Genomic DNA, 19292 nt, shown 5'->3' on the forward strand with positions numbered 1-19292 from the left:
AGCTGAGATTTAACCTGCAGTTTAACCTCACATAAAACGTAGAAAGTGAAAACAATTTTAAAAAATTCCCACCATTAAGAGCTTGTTGGTTTAATGCTTTCCTCCGCCCTCCGCCCCTGAAGCATCAGTTTTTGGTTCTCTTGAATTACTGTAATAGGGAGAAACGGAGTGTGTCTGACTTCACGTTGCTTCCCTTCCCTTGCTGCTGTGACCTACAGCTTAGAAACTTCTGCTGAGCCCTGCACATACACATGCTAATCATCGACGCAACTTTACTTACAGCTGAGATTTACAAAAAACTGTTTTTTGTTTTTTTTTTAAAGATTTTATTTATTTATTTGACAGAGAGAGCAGGGACACAAGCAGGGGAGTGGGAGAGGGAGAAGCAGGCTTCCCGCCGAGCAGGGAGCCCGATGTGGGACTTGATCCTAGGACCCTGGGACCATGACCTGAGCCGAAGGCAGACGCTTAACGACTGAGCCACCCAGGCGCCCCAAAAAACTGCTTTTTAAACCTGAAACCTACCTACCTCAAGGGGATAAGGAAGTACATATAGAAATGCCTCTGCTGTGTTTTAAGATTCACAGGAACAACATGGCCAGATTCCTACAGAGATCAGCTGACCAAGGACAAAGACTACACAGCCTTTGTGGATGTCTGCAGATATCAGTCACTTTTTGACTCCAACCTCCTCCCACTTCCCCCCTTCCTTACATAAAAGAAGCTCAGATCTCATGCTGGGGAAGATGGTTCTATGGGACAGGAGTCCACCATCTCCTGTCTTGCTGGTTTTCTACATCAAGTTGCTTTCCTTGCCCCAAGCATCTTTCCCCTCGACTCCCTGGCCTGTCGTGTGGTGGGCGGGATGAGCTTGAACTCCGTTACATTTATGTTTTTAACCAATCTCTGCCTCCTTGCCACTGTGGAGTGGTGACTCCATGGTCAGATGGTCACAGTTCCCTTATTTTCCCAGAATTGGTGAGGAGTATTTGAAGAACCAATCACAGTTGCCACCTTCCCTTGGCTGGGAAGCACAGAAAAAAACAATCTTTCTGTTAGGCAGCTCCCATCAGGACAGGGCCCTCTCTGCAGTCTGGCTGTCACCCGGTGTTGAGCTACCGGAGTCTCACTCAGAAACCACTTCTTTTTTTTTTTTTTTAAGATTTTATTTGAGAGAGAGAGAGTGAGTGAGAAACAGCATGAGAGGGGAGAGGGTCAGAGGGAGAGGCAGGCTCCCTGATGAGCCGGGAGCCCGATGTGGGACTCAATCCCAGGACTCCAGGATCATGACCTGAGCCGAAGGCAGTCGCTCAACCAACTGAGCCACCCAGGCGCCCCATCCGAAACCCTTTCTTGAGCAGTGGTGGGGATTGTGTTTTTCAGGCAGAAAGGAAAACCCAAGAGGAAAAGCAAGTACAAGATCCTGGATGCCACGGATCAAGAGAGTCTGGAACTGAAGCCAACCTCCCGAGCAGGTAGTGGCCCTTGGAGTTGGGGTGGGGCCTCCAGATTCGTGCACTCTCCCTGGGAAGGGCTGCTGTCACTAGTCCCCTGGGGTCACTAACAACTGTTTGTTCTGGAAAAGCATTTTGTCTACTGCTTGATGAAGGCCCAGGGCTGACGTTGCCCCACCCTGGCAAAAGCCGTGTGCTGGCTGAGCTCTGAGCCGGGGCCCACCTCTCAGTATTGCTTCACTTTGCAGAGGGACTCGGCCTCTCGCTCTCGTTGGCCTGCTCATCTGCGTCAGGCTTCCCTCCTGGCTTTCAGCTTTTCAGGCTGCCCCCAGGAGTCCGGCTCAGGGACCTGGGTCTCTTAGGCCTAACCAGTCTGTCCTTTCTGGGCAGACAACAAGGTGAGGCGGGAAGGAGATCGAAGCCAGTGTGCGCCAGCTGACCCCCTCTTCAGCCGGCCTTGCTCTCCCGGCTTCCTCCAGCCGGCATGTGGCAGATCCGCAGGCCCTGCTGATGGCCTGCAGCAGGCAGGAGGGCAGCTTGTCTGCTGGCTCCGGCACATGGGGCCCATCCGTCAGCTGCCTCCCACCAGAGAATGGCCAACTGCGCCAGCTCGGAGATGGCTTCGGTGAGGGGGCAGGCAGGGGCGCCCTTCCTTGGCTGGGTGTCGTCATCGGTGAGCTTTCCACACGTCATGAGGCCATGGCGGGCTTCGACCATTTGTGGGACTCTAGGGAGAGCTACTCCTGAACACCTGGCAAGCAGAGCTGTTCTTATACAAAGTATTAAACGGCGCTCATACTTAAAGCTTTGTATTAGAAGGGGCAGGAGGGGAACACAGAGCGTTCCGAGAGCATTTCAGGCTGCAGGCGAGCAGGGACACATCAGAAGAAAACAAACGCTCCAAGGCGGTCTGGGCTGCACACCCAAGCAGCTAGGTTAGAGAAGGCCGCGGGGCGGTGCCTGGCGGTGTGGGGCTCGTGGAAGCCGAGAGGGGCAGCGGAAGCCTCCCATGTGGACAGATTGGGAATGGGGCCTGGGGGTAAAAACGTGCACAGTCCACCCTCCACATAGCAGCTAAGGTTGTTTTCACGTCTCCCAAAGGTTTCCCAGCCCTTGAAATCCTTCAGTGACTGACTTTGAGTCTGGCCGACATGGCCCGGGGTGAGCTTTCATCTGTTTGCTTCTCTGAGATCTTCCTCCTTGTTGACTTCTCTCTTCCTCAGCGAATTCTGCCGGTTCTTATTTCTGTCCAGAAAGCTCTTTCTCATCCCTCCCTTAACCTGTTCATGTCATGCTAATCTCTCTGCCACGTGTCTGTTTTGGCATTTCTCTCCCTGTGTTGTACTAGTTATGTGTGTGTCCCCTTACCAGTCAGTGGAGTCGCTGAGGGCAGGGACTGTATCTTACTCATCAGTGCACATGGATGGAGACCACTGTGCCAGAGCCTGTGGCGGACACCGGTTACATTTTGGGGAGCCAGACCATCAGACTGTGCTCCTGCGCAGCTTCTATCAGACAGACAAGAAACACCCAAACTCACAAATACACAGAATGTGATAATGAACGGTCTTCATAGAGTAACACTTGAACTGAGACTCAAGGGACGAGTAGGCATTAGCCACAGGAGTCCGGGAAAGAGCAGTCCAGGCAAAGGAGCAGAGTCGGTAAAGGCCCAGCTGCCGGAAGGAGCGGAGGGCATCTGAGGAAGTAGAAGGTGACCTGCTGGACATGGCGAGCCCGGGGCCAGTGGCACGAGGCTGCACACTTGAGCAGGGACCTGGCTGTGGGCTCCTCCTGAATGCAGTGGGGAGCCACAGGCAGCTTTTTTCGGAGGTGAGTGGTCTGTTTGACTTAGATTTAAAAAAACCCTGACTGCTATGTGAGGGCACTGGAGCGGCAAGAGCGGGTGAAAGAGGATTCGATGGGATGTCCTCATGGTGGAGCAGTAATGAGATGAGGAGAGACACAGATTCCAGGTACCTTTGCGGGGAAGACTTGCTGCCGTTTGTAGCGTGTTGGCCAAGGGGTGCGGGAGAAAAGGAGACATGCAGGCTGATCCCTGAGCTGCTGCTCTGAGCATGTGTGGACTGGGTGGTACTGGAGGGGACGTGCTGGAGAAGAGTGTTGGTTTAGGACCCTTGTAAATGGGGTTGAGGAAATGAGGCTGGAAGTCTGACGAGGATCAAAGTGTGGAAAGTTCTGAAAATCAGCGAAAGGAGTTAAGAATTCTGATGGTGACGAGAAGTGTCATGTTGAAAGTGCTGGCTTAGGAAAATCAGTCGAGTGGAGGCCAGCAAGGAGATTTTTGCAGTGGTCCCAGAGGGAGGTGACGATGGCTCAACTAGCATGGGGTCAACAGGATGTAGGGACAGGAAAGGTCAGGGCTGACTTCCGACCTGAGGGACAGAGAGCGATTCTGTAGACAGAATTAAGGCAGCCATGCAGTGACAGCTTGGGTGAGAGGAGATGAATTGAGGTGAACTCAGCAGAACGGTTGAAGTGCCAAGCATCAGTGTAGGAATCTTCTAGATGCTGGTGAGGGTCAACACAAAAGTGGGTCACATCCCTTCTGGGGAGGATGTTGAGGGGCAAAAGAAGAGTCCAGAGCTGAAGAGGCCAGGAGGGCCACCAGTCAGGGAGGAGGGGCACCACTAGGGAGTGGTCAGCAGTGTCTCCTGCTGCAGAAGGCAGAGATACAAAGTTTCCACGATGAGGACACTGGAGAAGTTTCTGGTCACCTGAAGGGCTGGAGTAGGATGGGGACTGGAGGCTGAAGTGAAAGTGTAGGTTGTCTAGGCAGTAAGCAGGTGGTGAGGAAACGGGGCCCTAACTACTGAGAAGTCCTTTAGAAGGGGAGCAGGGAGTTATGGAGAAGCAGGGCAGGGCTGGAGGGTGAGGCTTCAGGCAGAGATGCAGAAGACCGAGGGGAGGCTCCTGAGGAGACAGCGAGTGGGAAAGGAGAGAGAGGAGAGAGTGGGGGATACAGGGAGTTCCTTCGGCAACGGCAGAGTGGAGGGAAAGGCTGGGGGACAGCACCAGAAGGTGCTGGGCTGAAGAGGCAAAATGGGAAGGAGGCAGACGTCCAGTGAAAGGGGGGGTTGTGGCAAGGAGAGCCCCACGGTGGCCAGTTGCATCTGGGTCACCAAGGTGAGACTAGAGGACAGCCAGGAGGCCCTTCTGTGTGGGCAGTGTGGCGCTGAGGGAGCAGTGAGAGTCCCTTTGCGTTTGGTCTTGTGCGCCTGACCAGGCTGAAGCCCCCGCTCTTGTTCTGGACTCAGCCCACGGGTGGGTGCAACCCGGAGAAGAGCCACTGGCAGGACGGGAGAATGGGATTCGAGCTGTTGGCATAAGGCCTGGAACTGGAGAAGTTCAGCCCGAAGCGAGGAGTTAGGGGGCCGTGTGGCCGAGAAAGGTCACGCGTGTGGAGGTGAGCCCACACCGGCCCCGTTTGCCGGGAGCCAGGCTGAGCTTGGAGCAGGGCTGCCTGTGGAGCTGGAGCGCGCGAGGCCGCAAGGCCAGGCCTGAGGGATGCCCACCCTCCGGAGACCTGGTTTACGTTCAGCAACTGTGGTTTGGGGGTTTGTTTTGCTATTGATTTTTCAAAGCTTTCTCTTGAAGCATATTAGATTGAACCATATGAAATTACGGATATTTGACTTTTCTGACCTTTTTTGTGGTTCAGTCTAATGTGTATGGAAGATCATTTAAGGACAGCTTGCTGGGTTTTCGACAAGTGAACATGCCCATATAATCCACTCCCTTTCTTGCCAGTCACTGCCTTCCCCCTGCCGACTTCCTTCTACCACCTTGGAGTAGTTTATATAAATGGAGTCACTGTGTTTGGCCCCTTCCACTCACCATTACATTTAGGACATTCCTGTGTGTGGTTAGGTAGGGCACGAGTCTGTCCATTCCCTGCTGTGTAATCTCCACTGTGTGAATGTTTTTGGCGGGTATACGGTCGTCGGGCAATTGAATTCTTTCCATTTTTGGCTCTTCTGAGGAAGGCTGCTGCAGATGCTCTTGTCCGCGCCCAGCTTGTCCTGTTTAGTGGGTGAAATCGCTCCGTTCTCCAGGCAGAGCAGGAGTTTGTGTGGGAAGGCCCCGGGTGAGTGCTGTCTGCTGTGGAGCCCGGCGCATGTCCCCCGCTCCGGCTCCTGTCCTCCTGTCCTCTGCAGCCGTGGAGGAAGAAGGGCTCGGGCCGGGCTCTGAGAGAGGGAAGCTGCATGTGGGCACTCTGAGGGGCATATGCCCCCACAGGGCAGAGGGGAAGGGGCATTTCAGCTACAGGGGCAGAGCCGGGGTTTGGGGGACCTTGAGCCTCCCCTGGGCTTGGCTCTTATGTTGGCCACTGTCCACCACCACACTGGAGGAGCTCAGGATACTGGCGTCAGCCTTACGTCATTCTGGTCAGGAAGGGGCAGAACGGCCGAGAATCCTGAGAAACACTCCTTCGGTGTTTCGGGGGATCTGGGTGGGACCAGGGGGAAGGGAGAGTGATGGTTGGATATGGGGGTTCAAACACACCTCACCTGTCTGGTCACCTTTTTAAGAAAGGAGGTAGGCTAGCTCCCGGGTGGGTGGTGCGGGGCCTGGAGCACTGCCATGCTGGGACCTCTCTGTGGGCGCTTGCCGCTCCTCGTCCTGCCGGCTCAGCCTGCCTTCGGCTTTTTCCCGTGCAGCCTCGGCAGCCTTCGGGATGATATGGAGTGAAGGTGACGCCAATGGCTTGCGGAACTTCAGGCATCTTTTCTGACCTCAGGCGCGTCTTATGGGTCCTTGCTTGTGTGCTCTGATGAGCTGACGGCTTGGGACGGTCTCTGGGAGTCCCTGGTACTCCAGTCAGGCGCTCTCAGTAGGAGCGACCTCTCGGAGCCATGGGCCTGCTCTCCGCCTCCAGGACCCACGCCGTGAGGCCTCTCTGGGGCGTGAGGCTGCGTCCTCACTCAGTGTGGGGAACTCGGGCAGGCCCTCTGCCATCCACGCCGAGCCAGGACACGGTGCCAAGTTCACCCTCTAGAGCTGACCTCTTGTTTGCTGTGCTTTCCTGCCTCCTGTGGGGATTCCATCCTGTTCATGAGGGGAGATGATAGAACATTCCACATTTCAACGAGAGGAGAACGTTGTTGGGTGGCACTAAGCAAAGCTAACGGATACTGGAGAGCAAGAATCCACACTGGGCCCCAGATCTGTTGGTCCCGTCTGCTGTGTGTGTGACTTCATCCCTGAAGGAACTGTTCCAGCTAAGCAGGACCGGGGAAGGGCTCCGGGAGCCCCTCGCAGCCTGGAGAGGGGGCGGGGACCTTCCCGGTCCCTCTGCTTCTCTCCAGGCTGGGAGAAGGGTGCAGGGCCTGGCCCAAGCCGAGGAAGGGGTGTGCTCCTGACCCTGGATTCTGTCTCTTGCAGGCAGCAAACAGAAGGGCCCAATGCTGAGCAGCAGCCTGATGCGCTCCGAGTCGGAGCTGGACAGCGATGACGCCATCTTCACGTGGCCAGACCGAGAGAAGGGCAAACTCCTGCACGGTCAGAATGGCTCTGTGCCCAACGGGCAGACCCCACTCAAGGCCAGGAGCCCACGGGAGGAGATCTTGTAGCCACCTGGTCTGCGTCCTCAGGGTACGGGTGGGCAGTGCCAGGGTCCAGAGCACTGCCAGGAGCTGCTCCGAGCTCCCCGTGTGTGGGCAACTGTTCTCCCAGCGTCTGCTGGTCACTCCACCCCATCCCCCCCACCAGAGCTGCTGGTACTTGAATCCAGAGACCTTCTCCAGGAACCCTGAATGAAGCTGTGAACGAAGAGGTTTCCTCTTTAAACCCTTCTGGTAGCCCCCCCGCCCCACGTCCTCACCTCAGGGCCTCCTTCCCCGCAAACTCCTCCCCTGCTCCAAGGGCCATCCAGGCAGCTCCCAGCCTCCTCTCCAGCTCCCTGTCGGCAGCGTTGTGGCTCCCAGGGCGCCTGCCAGCGAGGCCCGGCTGTGCCCGACACCTGGCTGCGGAACCAAGCACTACCAGCCTCCTGCTCCGAGAGCCTGCCTGCGGCCATGTGCTTCGTTCCCGCCCTTGGGACAGAGTGCGCCCTTTCGCAGATGACGGCAGGACTGGCTGTTTCAGGAATGGAGGGGGGCCCCTCCGGCTGCTGGGCCGGCCACGGACGTTTCCCGTCCTGCCCTGACCGGCCGCTTCAGGGGCCCGCACGCCCGGCACCCCGCAGGAGACAGGCACACGCCGACTGGAGCGTGACAGCACGAGCGCATGCGTGCGAGCGCCCCTCTGCGGCTCCTGTGTCCGCCTCCGTCCTCTCCGTGTGTCCCTGCATGCGTGTGTCAGACTGCGCGCGTCAACTCCTCGTAGGGCTCTCGGCTACTTGCAAGGCAACCCTGACCTGGACAGACCTTTAGCTCCTTGGAACAGACTTCCTGAATCCCTGTGGCCCCGTCACTGGGTCCTCGGCCATGTTCTCGGAGTGTTGAGGATCGGGAGCTTTGGGGAGTGACTTTCTGGAAAGAAACTTAGTTTACACTACTGCCCTACTGTTGGTTGTGAGATGATTAAACACGCTATTTAATTGTACGGGCGCCTGCGTCGCTGACCTGTACCTCGGGTCCCGCCGCCTGCGCCTCCCGGTGACGTGACAGTTTCCGGGGCGTGTGGCCGGCGGTGCTGGGATCCGGCCTCGGCCGCTGGCTCCTGGCCCCCTGTCCTCTGCCGGCCAGCTGCTTCCCGCGGGGTTTCTGTCCTCTTCTCTGCACCTTTTGTTAACACAAACATGATTGATTCCCCCACCCCCTTGGCCAAGCAGGGGATTCAAAGTGTCCTAATGCTCGGGGTCTGGACTTGAGATTTCCGGGCCCCCGTGCTTCCCCGGCGGCCTCGTGCCCCTGGACACTGCGGTGTTCACGGAGCAGCTTGCATAGCCGGGGGGGCGGCTGGTGTCCAGTCTTGGGACTCCCAGGAAAGGGAGGGGAGGGGACAGTGGCGTTTATACTGTACCCAAGACCCCGTGTACAAAAACCCACTGGGGGTGGGCGGTACTGGCTCTGTCCTTCCAGATTCAGAAACTGAAGCAGAGCCAGAAGTAACCCAGTCCACATACAGTAAATGACAGAATTAGAACTCAGGCCCTACAGAGCCTGTGTTTGGTCTGGATCAAAATCCCCTGGGAGGCCTGACAGACTGTGGGGCCCCAACTGCAGAATTTCTGACTGAGTAGGTCTGGGGTGGAACAAGAGAATGTGCCTTTCTAACAGGTTCCCAGGAGACGCTGGGCTGTTGGTCCAGGGGGCACACTTGGGAGAACCACTGGTCTAGAAGCACAGATTTAGTGCAGCAGCAGGGGCAGCAGCTGTCCCATCCTGAAGGAGTCGGAGGCCATCAGACAAGCCGAAGCTTAAACTGCCCCAGGCCACGGGTATGCGTCTCCTCCACTGCGCAGATCAGGCTACACAGGAGTGGTAGAGGGGCAGTGACCAGGACTTAGAAAAACAAAACACCTTAGGAGATGGCATAAATCTGAGGAACCACCACGAAAACCTACAAGAAATCCCTCCCAAATCCTGTAAGAACCCCTAGGAGACTGAAGGTCAGCATAAACTGGGAGGCAGGGCATCAGTGAGATGTCTACCTTTGCTGTACACGGGACCATCAGCCACATCACTGGTGTCGGTGGGACACCATCAGGGCAGCCCAAAAGCTCTGCTGGGATGAAAAGGGATAGGCTTGTGATGCCTGGGAGGCTCAGTCAGTTAAGCATCTGCCTTGGGCTGGGGTCAGGATCCCAGGGGTCCCGCATCGGGCTCCTTGCTCAGGGGGGGAGCCTGCCGCTCTCCCTGCTTGTGCTCCCTTCTCTAGATCTCTGACAAATAAAGAAAGAAAGAAAAGGGATGGGCTAGGCTGCTCTTGGGATTAAAAAAACCCTTCCTTCTCCGAAGCCCCAGGGCTGTAGTTGACAACTAGGAAGTTGCTGCTTCTTCCTAAAGATCTGAAGGTAAATCTTTGAACACCTACTGGTGGGAGTGGTCAACAGTGACTATGAGGTATCTGGAGGTCATTACCTTCCCCTTTTTAAGCTTACTGGGACAGAATAGAGCCTGGCCCTGGCCTTTCATCAGTAAATGTCACCAAACAGGAGCTGGTGCTCAGAAGGAACATGATGAGCTCATAGGCCAAAGTAACCAGGTGCTGCCTGAGGAGTACAATCCTCAGCCCCCAAAGACAGCAAACTAAACACACACTAGCAAGGAACTAAAAATAAGCAAAAATAAATGTACAGGGAAATATTAGCCATATGAAACAGGAACAAGAACCACACTGGAAGTACCCAGTACGAAAAATACAGTGACTTGGATAGATCAAAACAGTTAGCTGGTGTATCATCCTAAGGGTCTGTACCAATAGGAAGCAGGAAAGGAAAGAGAAAGACACACAGCAGTGCAGGGGCAGAGGCGTACTGCCAACATCTGAGCAACTGGGAGTCCTAGAAGAAAAGGGGAAAAGTGGAAGAGGAAATATCTGAAGAAATGAGAAACTGACCAGAATTAAAGATGAAAGAACTCATGGATGAAAACGTAGGGAAAACATACAAACAGAAACACTATAGTGACAGACATTTAAGACCATCTAAGAAAAGCAAAAATTCTTAAAGCTCCCAGAGAGAAATGGTAGATCAATTACAAACAGAAAAGAACCACTGACATCAGGTTTCTTAACAGTATCCTTAGGTGAGAGACAAAGAATCGCATTTCCAAAATGCTGAAGGAAAGGACCTGTGAACTCAAAATTCCTATCAAGACAAACTCATGTATGTATGAGAATGTAATAAAAAATATTCTCAGGGTGCCTGGCTGGCTCAGTTGGTGGAGCATGTGACTCAATCTTGGGATTGTGAGTTCAAGCCCCACAATGGGGGCAGAGTTTACTTAAAACAAAACCAAAAAAACCTCAGGAATACAAAGCTTCAGAATTTTTTCCACAAAAGATCCATTTAAAAAATATTCTTGGAAGAAGCAGTCAAATATGAAAAATAAATTTAAACATGAGAAGAGCTATAGGAAGTAAAAGTGAGCAAATAAAATACTCTGGCAAAGTTTGTAATCTGAAACAGCGAGGGCCAATGGAATACAAAATGAAGTATATCAACAATCCAAAAACAAAATTCCAAAGAGTATCAACATGGTAGGGTTGGGAAGACCAAAGGAACATGAGAGTATAACAGTCTTACTAGGAAGATTTAGATGGTAATTAAACCAAAGGGGTAAACAAGTATGATCAGTATTGAGTAAAATCAATAAAAATAAAATTGGAATGTATTACTACTTTAAACAGGTAGAAGAAAATTTTCCATTGCTACTCAATGGAAAGCAAGGGGAAAGAAAACTCTGTGAAATACCGGCAGAAATAGGTCGACTGGGAAGATGGCAGAGTAGGAGGACCCTAAGCTCGCCTCCTCCCACAAATGCAAAACACTCGTATCAACATAAATAATCCAGAAAACAATACAAAGCCTGGCAGAACAAACTCCACAACTAAAGGTAGAGAAGGGGCCACACTGAAGAAGGTAGCCAGTGGTGCAGAGAAGGGCGGGGGGGGGGGGGGGGGGGAGAGGAATCACACCAGGCAGCCCATGAACAGGGAGGATGAATCTCTGTAATATTTGCCTCTGAAAGCAACAGGGGCAGAATTTTGTGAGTTCTCACAACCAGAGGGATTTAAAGCCTAGAATTTTAAAACTGCAGGCTCAGCTCTGGGTGGGGGGAAGGGGAATGGGGGCGGGGGCGGCGTTAGGAAGCAGAGTCCCTGCCCTTAAAGAGATAGCACAGCTAGTGCAAATACAGCATGGAACCGGCAGTTTGAAAAACAGCAGGGGCGGATGGGAGGGTGAGTGATTTGCTAATCTTAGAGCAGGGCCTGGAAGGACAGGGATCACAGAAAGATGCCTCCAGGAACAAAGGAGCTGGCAGGCACCATTTCCTTCCCCCACCCCAGCATAAACCCAACCAGCAGGGATCCTACCCTGTCACTTGTTACCTAAATTGCCTGCACCAACACTCCCCCACCCCTCCTCACTTCTGCATATCTGCCCTTCCCAGTGACATTCACCTTAAGTCTCGGTGCTACAGGCCCCACCCCAAAAGACCAGGGCAAACCTTGCCAACAGATCTCCTGACTCAGGTTTTATGGAACCTCTGGAGGTGGTGGGGGTGACGGGAGGGGGCGTCAGGTCTCATTTCCCAAGCTGACCACCACATACCTTGTTGAAATGTGCCCCACCCCTGCTGGGGATTAAACACTGCCCACAATGGTCAAAGAGAGCCTCTGCAGACAAGGGGACTGAAGGAAAAAGAGGCCAAGACTCAACAGCAGAACATACACAACACACACAGGAGATACTCCTTGAAGTGCTGGGCCCTGGGGAGCAGGGGAGAGACTGCACTGCAGGGCACTAGGGACTTATTCTTCATAAGGCTATTATTGTTAAAGACAAGGGTAGTTGACTTTCCTAACATACAGAAACAGACACACAAAGTTGGACAAAATGAGAAGACAGAAAAATACGTCCTAAATGAAAGAACAGGACCAAACCACAGCAAGACCTAAGTAAAATGGATACAACTAATATGCTTGATAGAGAATTTATAGCAATGATCATAAAGATACTCACGGAACATAAGAGTGGATGACATCAATAAGACCCGTAACACAGAAATAAAAAGAACCAACCAGACATCAAGAACACATTAAATGAAATAAAAAATACACTTGATGGAATAAATATCAGGCTAGATGAAGCAAAGGAACAAGTTATGACGTGGAAGACAGAATAATGCAAAGTAACCAAGCCGGGCAAAGGAAAAAAAAACTATGCATTTAAGAATAGTCTAAAGGAGGGGCGCCTGGGTGGCTCAGATGGTTAAGCATCTGCCTTCGGCTCAGGTCATGATCCCAGAGTCCTGGGATCGAGTCCCGCATCGGGCTCCCTGCTCCTTGGGAGCCTGCTTCTCCCTCTGCCTCTCTCTCTCTCTCTCTGTCTCTCATGAATAAATAAATAAAATTAAAAAAAAAAAAAAAAGAATAGTCTAAAGGAACTCAGTGATACCATCAAGTGTAGTAACATTCTCATTATAGGAATCTCAGAAGTCAGAGAAAAGGGGGCAGAAAATTTATTTGAACAAATAATAGCTGAAAACTTCCCTAATCTGCAGAAGGAAACAGATATCCAGATTCAGGAGGCACAGAGATCCCCCTTAAACTTCAACCCAAGGAGGTCCACACCAAGAAACATAGTAATTAAAATGGCAAAAAATAGGGGTGCCTGGGTGGCTCAGTCAGATAAGCATCTGCCTTCGGCTCAGGTCATGATCCCAAGGTCCTGGGATTGAGCCCCCCATCTTCTCCCTCTCCCTCTGCCCCTCCCCCTGCTTGTGCTCTCTCTCTCCCCCTTTCTCTCTCAAATAAATAAAATCTCTTTAAAAAATGGCAAGGGGCGCCTGGGTGGCTCAGTCGGTTAAGCGGCTGCCTTCGGCTCAGCACGATCCCAGAGTCCTGGGGTCGAGCCCCTCATCGGGTTCCTTGCTCAGTGGAGCCTGCTTCTCCCTCTCCCTCTGAAGCTCCCCCTGCTTGTGCTCTCTCTTTCAAACAAATAAAATCTTAAAAAAAAAAAAAAAAAGGCAAAAAGTAGTGCTAAAGAAAAAAAATTTTAAAGCAGCAAGAGAAAAGAAGATAGTTACATACAAGGCAAACTCCAGAAGGCTATCAGATTTTTTCAGCAGAAACTCTAAAGGCCAGAAGGGAGTGGTACGATATATTCAAAGTGCTGAAAGGGAAAAATCTGTAGCCAAGAATTACTCTATCCAGTAAGGTTATTATTCAAAATAGAAGGAGAGACAGAGTTTCTCAAAAACTAAAGGAGTTTTGATCACTAAATGAGCCCTAAAAGAAATTAGTATTAAAGGGGACGCTGAGTGGGAAGACCCTGAGAGTATAAATAAGTAAAAAAAAAAAAAAAAAACCCACAAAAGCAGTAAAAATAAGTATTTCTATAAAAATAAGTCAAGGGATTCACAAAATAAAAGGATGCAAATTTGACAACATATACCTAAAACATAGGGAGGAGTGGAGTAAAGAATAGGTTCAAATCTAAGCAACCATCAACTTAATATAGACTGCTGTATATAGAAAATAGAAGATGTTACATACAAACCTAATGGTAACCAGAAATGAAAAACCAGTAATAGATATGTAAAGAATTAAGAGAAAGAAATCCAAGTAAATCACTAAAGAAAGCCAACAAATCATGAGAGCAAGACAAGAAAGGATCAGAGAAAATCTATAGAAACAACTACAAAACAAGTAACAAAATGGCGATGAATACCTATCAATAATTACTTCGACTGTAAATGGACTAAACGCTTCAATCAAAAGACACAGTAACAGAGTGGATCAAAGACCCATCTATATGATGCATACAAGAGACTCATTTTAGACCTAAAGACACCTACAGATTGAAAGTAAGGAGATGGGAGAAACATTTATCATATAAATGGATGTCAAAAGAAAGCTGGAGTAGCAATACTTACATCAGACAAAACAGACTTTAAGACAAAGACTGTAACAAGAGACTAAGGACATTATATAATAATAAAGGGGACAACCGAACAAGAGGATATAATAATTGTAAATATTTATGCACCCAACATGGGAGCACCCAAATACATAAAACAGTTAATAACAAACATAAAGGACATAACTGATAGTAATACAATAATGGCAGAGGACTTTAACACCCCTCTTATGTTGATGGGACATATCATCCAAACAGAAAATCAACAAGGAAACAATGGCTTTGAATGACACACTGGACCAGCTGGATTTACAGACCTATTTAAAACATTCCATCCTAAAACAGCAGAATACATATTCTTCTCGGACAGAATGTTCTCCAGAATAAATCCTATATTAGACCATAACACAAGTGTCAACAAATTTAAAAAATCAAAGTCAAGGGGCACCTGGTGGCTCACCCATTAAGTGTCTGCCCCCGGCTCAGGTCATGATCCCAGAGTGCTGGGATTGAGCCTCGCATCGGGCTCCCTGCTTGGCAGGAAGCCTGCTTCTCCCTCTCCCACTCCCCCTGCTTGTGTTCCCTCTCTCGCTGTGTCTCTGTCAAATAAATAAAATCTTAAAAAAAAAAAACACAAAAAACCAAAGTCATACCATGCACCTTTTCTGATCACAATGCTATTAAACTAAAATCAACCACAAGAAAAAATCCGGACAGACCACAAATACATGGAGGTTAAACAAAATGTGACTCAATAGTGAATGGGTCAACCAAGAAAACAAAAGAAAAAATAAAAAAGTACATGGAAACAAATGAAAATGAAAATAAGATGGTCCAAAATCTTCGGGATGCAGCAAAAGTGGTCTAAGAGGGAAATTTATAGCAATACAGGCCTACTTCAAGAAGCAAGAAAAATCTCAAACAACATAACCTCACACCTAAAGGAGTTAGAAAGGGAACAAAAACCAAACACAGCAAAAGGAAGGAAATAATAAAGATTAGAGCAGAAATAAATGACACAGAAACTAAAAATCCCAACAGAACAGATCAATGAAACCAGGAGACAGTTCCTTTAAAAAGATCAACAAAATTGATAAACCTCTAGCCAGACTCATCAAAAAAGGGGGGGGGGGGGGAGAACCCAAATAAACAAAATAACTAATGAAAGAGGAGAAATAACAATCAATACCACAGAAATACAAACAACTCTAACAGAATATTATGAAAACTATATGCTTGCAACAAATAGGACAACTTGGAGGAAATGGATAAATTCCTAGAAACATATAACCTACGAAAACTAAAACAGGAAGAAACAAAATTTGAACAGACCAATTACCAGCAATGAAATAATCAGTAATCAGGGCGCCTGGGTGGCTCAGTCGTTAAGTGTCTGCCTTCGGCTCAGGTCATGATCCCAGGGTCCTGGGATCGAGTCCCACATCGGGCTCTCTGCTCTGCGGGAAGCCTGCTTCTCCCTCTCCCACTCCCCCTGCTTGTGTTCCTGCTCTCGTTATCTCTCTCTCTGTCAAATAAATAAATAAAATCTTAAAAAAAAAAAAAAAGAAATTAAATCAGTAATCAAACAACTCCCAAAAAACGAAAGTCCAAGACCAGACGGCTTCACAGGCTAATTCTACCAAACATTTAAAGAAGAGTTAATATTCTTATTAACTATTCTTCTCAAAGCACTCCAAAAAAAAGAAGAGGAAGGAGAACTGCCAAATTCATTCTATGAGGCCAGTATCACCCTGATACCAAAACCAGATGAAAACACCATAAACAAAGGGAACTACAAGCCAGTATCTCTCATGAATATAGATACAAAAGTCTGAACAAAATATTAAACTGAATCCAATAATACTTAAACAAAAACAAAAACAACATACACCACAATCAGGTGGGATTTATTCCTGGGATGCAACAGTGGTTCAATATTTGCCAATCAATCAACATGACTGTTTTCAATAAGAGAAAGGATAAAAACTATATGATGATTTTTTTTTTTTTTTGATTTTATTTATTGAGAGAGAGCATGGGGGGGAGGGTCAGAGGGAGAAGCAGACTCCCTGCCGAGCAGGGAGCCCGATGCGGGACTCGATCCCGGGACTCCAGGATCATGACCTGAGCCGAAGGCAGCTGCCCAACCAACCGAGCCACCCATTCAACAAAGAACAACATCCACTCCTGATAAAAACCTTCTGCAAAGTACGTCTAGAGGGAACACACCTCAACATAATAAAGGCTTTATATGGAAAAACCCACAGCTTGGGTGCCTGGGTGGCTCAGTTTGTTAAGCGACTGCCTTCGGCTCAGGTCATGATCCTGGAGTCCCTGGATCGAGTCCTGCATCGGACTCCCTGCTTGGCAGGGAGTCTGCTTCTCCCTCTGACCCTAACCCCTCTCATGTGCTCTCTCTCATTCTCTCTCTCAAATAAATAAATAATAAAATCAAAAAAAACCACAACAACCCACAGCTAACATTATACTCGATGGTGAAAAACTGAATTTCTCTCCTAAGGTCAGGAACAAGATAAGGAAGCCCACTCTCATCACTTTTATTCAACACAGTACTGGAAGTCCTAGCCACAGGCATCCAGATTCATAAGGAAGAAGTAAAACTCAGGATACTATATACAGAAAACCCTAAAGACTACCAAAACTACTAGAAACTGACAAATGAATTCAGTGAAGTTGCAGGATACAAAATCAATGTAAAGAAATCTGTTGCACTCCTATACACTAATAATGAAGCAGCAAAAAGTGAAATTAAGAAAACAATCGCATCTTCAATCGCACCAAAAACAATAAAATATCTAGAAATAAACTTAACCAAAGAAGTGAGACCTGTACTCTGAAAACTTTGAGACACTGATGAAAGAAATTCAAGGTGACGTAAAGAAAAGGAAAGACATTCCATGCTCATGGACTGAAAGAACAAATATTGTTAAAATGGCTATACTACCCAAAGCAATCTATAGATTTAATGTGATCCGTATCAAAATACCAATGGCATTTTTCACAGAATTAGAACAAACAATCCTAAAATTTGTATGGAACCACAAAACCTTGAATAGCCAAGGACATGTTGAAAAACGAAAAACAGGGGCATCCCGTGGCTCAGTCAGTTAAGCGTCTGCCTTTGGCTCAGTTCATGATCTCAGGGTCCTGGGGTCAAGCCCCACATCGGGCTCTCCACTCAGCGGTGAGTCTGCTTCTCCCTCTCCCTCTGTGATCTCTCTTGCTTTCACTCTCTCTCAAATAAATAAATAAAATCTTTTTAAAAAATGAAAAAGATAAACAAAACTGGAGGTATCATGTTTCTAGATTTCACTTATATTACAAAGTGGTAGTAATTAAAACAAAATGGCAGTGGCATAAAAATAAACATGTTAAGTCAATGGAACAGAACAGAAAAACCAGAAATAAACCCACAGGTATATCGATAATCTTTGACAAAAGAGGAATGAATATAGAGTGGGAAAAAGACAGTCTTTTTAACAAATGGTATTGACAAAAGAGGAATGAATATAGAGTGGGAAAAAGACAGTCTTTTTAACAAATGGTATTGGGAAAACTTTTGCAACATGCAAAAGAATGAAACTGGACCACCTTTTTCATCATAACAAAAATACTCAAAATGGATTAAAGACCTAAAGCCATAAAAATCATTGAACAAAGTACAGACAGTAATTTCTCTGACATTGGCCACAGCAACATTTTTCTAGATATGTCTCCTGAGGCAAGGGAAATAAAAACAAACTATTGGGATTACATAAAAATAAAAGTTTCTGCACAGCAAACAATTAACAAAACTAAAAGACAACCTGCTAAGTGGAAGAAGATATTTGCAAGTGACATATGCAATAAAGGGTTAGTATCCAAAATATAGAAACAACTGATAACTCAACACCCCAAGAACAAATAATTCAGTTAAAAAGTGGGCAGAAAACACAGACATTTCTCCAAAGAAGACAAACAGGTGGCTAAGAGACACATGAAAATATGTTCAACAGCATTCATCATCAGGGAAATGTAAATCAAAACTATAATGAAATATCACATCTGTCAGAATGGCTAAAATCAAAAAACACAAGAAACAAGTGTCGGTGAGGATGCGGAGAAAAAGGCACCCTCTTGCACTGTTGGTGGGAATGCAAAGTGGTGCAGCCACTGTGGAAAACAGTATGGAGAAAGTTTCCTCAAGAAGTTAAAAATAAAACTACCCTACAATCCAATAATAGTACTACTGGGTATTTACCCTAAAAATACAAAAACACTAATTCCAAGGGGTTACATGAACCCCTATGTTTACTGCAGCATTATTTACAATAGCCAAACTGTACAAGTAACCTAAGCGTCCACAGACAGATGGAAGTATTACTCAGCATTGAAAACAAATGAAATCATGCCATTTGCAACAACATGGATAGAGCCAGAGTATAATGCTAAACAAAATAAGTCAGAGAAAGACAAACATCGTATGATGTCACTTATATGTGGAATTTAAGAAATAAACAAAAGGGGGGAAGAAAAAAAGAGACAAACCAAGAAACAGACTCTTAACTATAGAGAACAAGCTGATAGGTTACCTGAGGGGAGGTAGGTGGTGGGGGCGGGGGATGGGGGAAACAGGTGATGGGGATTAAAGAATACACTTATCATAATGAAAAGAAAAATAACAGCAGAAATAAGTCCTAATAGCAGTAGTTAAAATGAACATAGGGCGCCTGGGTGGCTCAGTTGGTTAAGCGACTGCCTTCAGCTCAGGTCATGATCCTGGAGTCCCGGGATCAAGTCCCGCATCGGGCTCCCTGCTCGGCAGGGAGTCTGCTTCTCCCTCTGACCCTCCTCCCTCTCATGCTCTCTGTCTCTCATTCTCTCTCTCGCAAATAAATAAAATCTTTAAAATAAATAAATAAATAAAATGAACATAAACATCTTGAACTTAACTGAAGACAGACTCCCACCCCTTCTCTTCCATCTTCACCTGCTCCCCCTGCACAGGGACATTAGCATTTGAGGAAGCAAATGGTATGGAGTAACTGGTGTGCCTGGAGCCCAGGCAGTCTGCTGTGAGGGGTGCCGCAGTGAAGCAGCCCAGCAGGAGAGCAAATGAGGTGGTGGGTAGCTGGAATGGTAAGGAGACTGATTACACTGTGCAAGTAAGTGATTCAGAAAGTAAGTACATATACTGAGAATAATGGGTACCAGATTTCTCACTGTTTTGTAAAAGGATTTATGAATGTGTAAAGGGAGAAGGCTAGAAAGAACCCCAAGGGGTT

At 48.2% G+C, this 19292-nt stretch overlaps 1 protein-coding gene across 4 annotated transcripts in view; it reads left to right on the plus strand.

Moving 5' to 3' along the window:
- Window positions 1-8021, plus strand: part of KIAA0319L (KIAA0319 like) — a 95354-nt gene extending 87333 nt beyond the window's left edge. For all 4 annotated transcript variants that reach the window (XM_045898108.3, XM_045898107.3, XM_064589487.1 and 1 more), the window contains exons 20-21: window positions 1384-1475; window positions 6861-8021. In XM_045898108.3, coding sequence (XP_045754064.1) covers window positions 1384-1475; window positions 6861-7048 — 280 coding nt within the window. In that variant the 3' untranslated portion in view covers window positions 7049-8021. The remainder of the gene's footprint in view (window positions 1-1383; window positions 1476-6860) is intronic.
- Window positions 8022-19292: the final 11271 nt, after the last annotated feature.

This window comes from Mirounga angustirostris, unplaced genomic scaffold (genome assembly GCF_029215605.1).
Source record: "Mirounga angustirostris isolate CCGP_5_RB_7025 unplaced genomic scaffold, mMirAng1.0.hap1 SCAF_4, whole genome shotgun sequence".
NCBI classification, from domain to species: Eukaryota; Metazoa; Chordata; class Mammalia; order Carnivora; family Phocidae; genus Mirounga; species Mirounga angustirostris.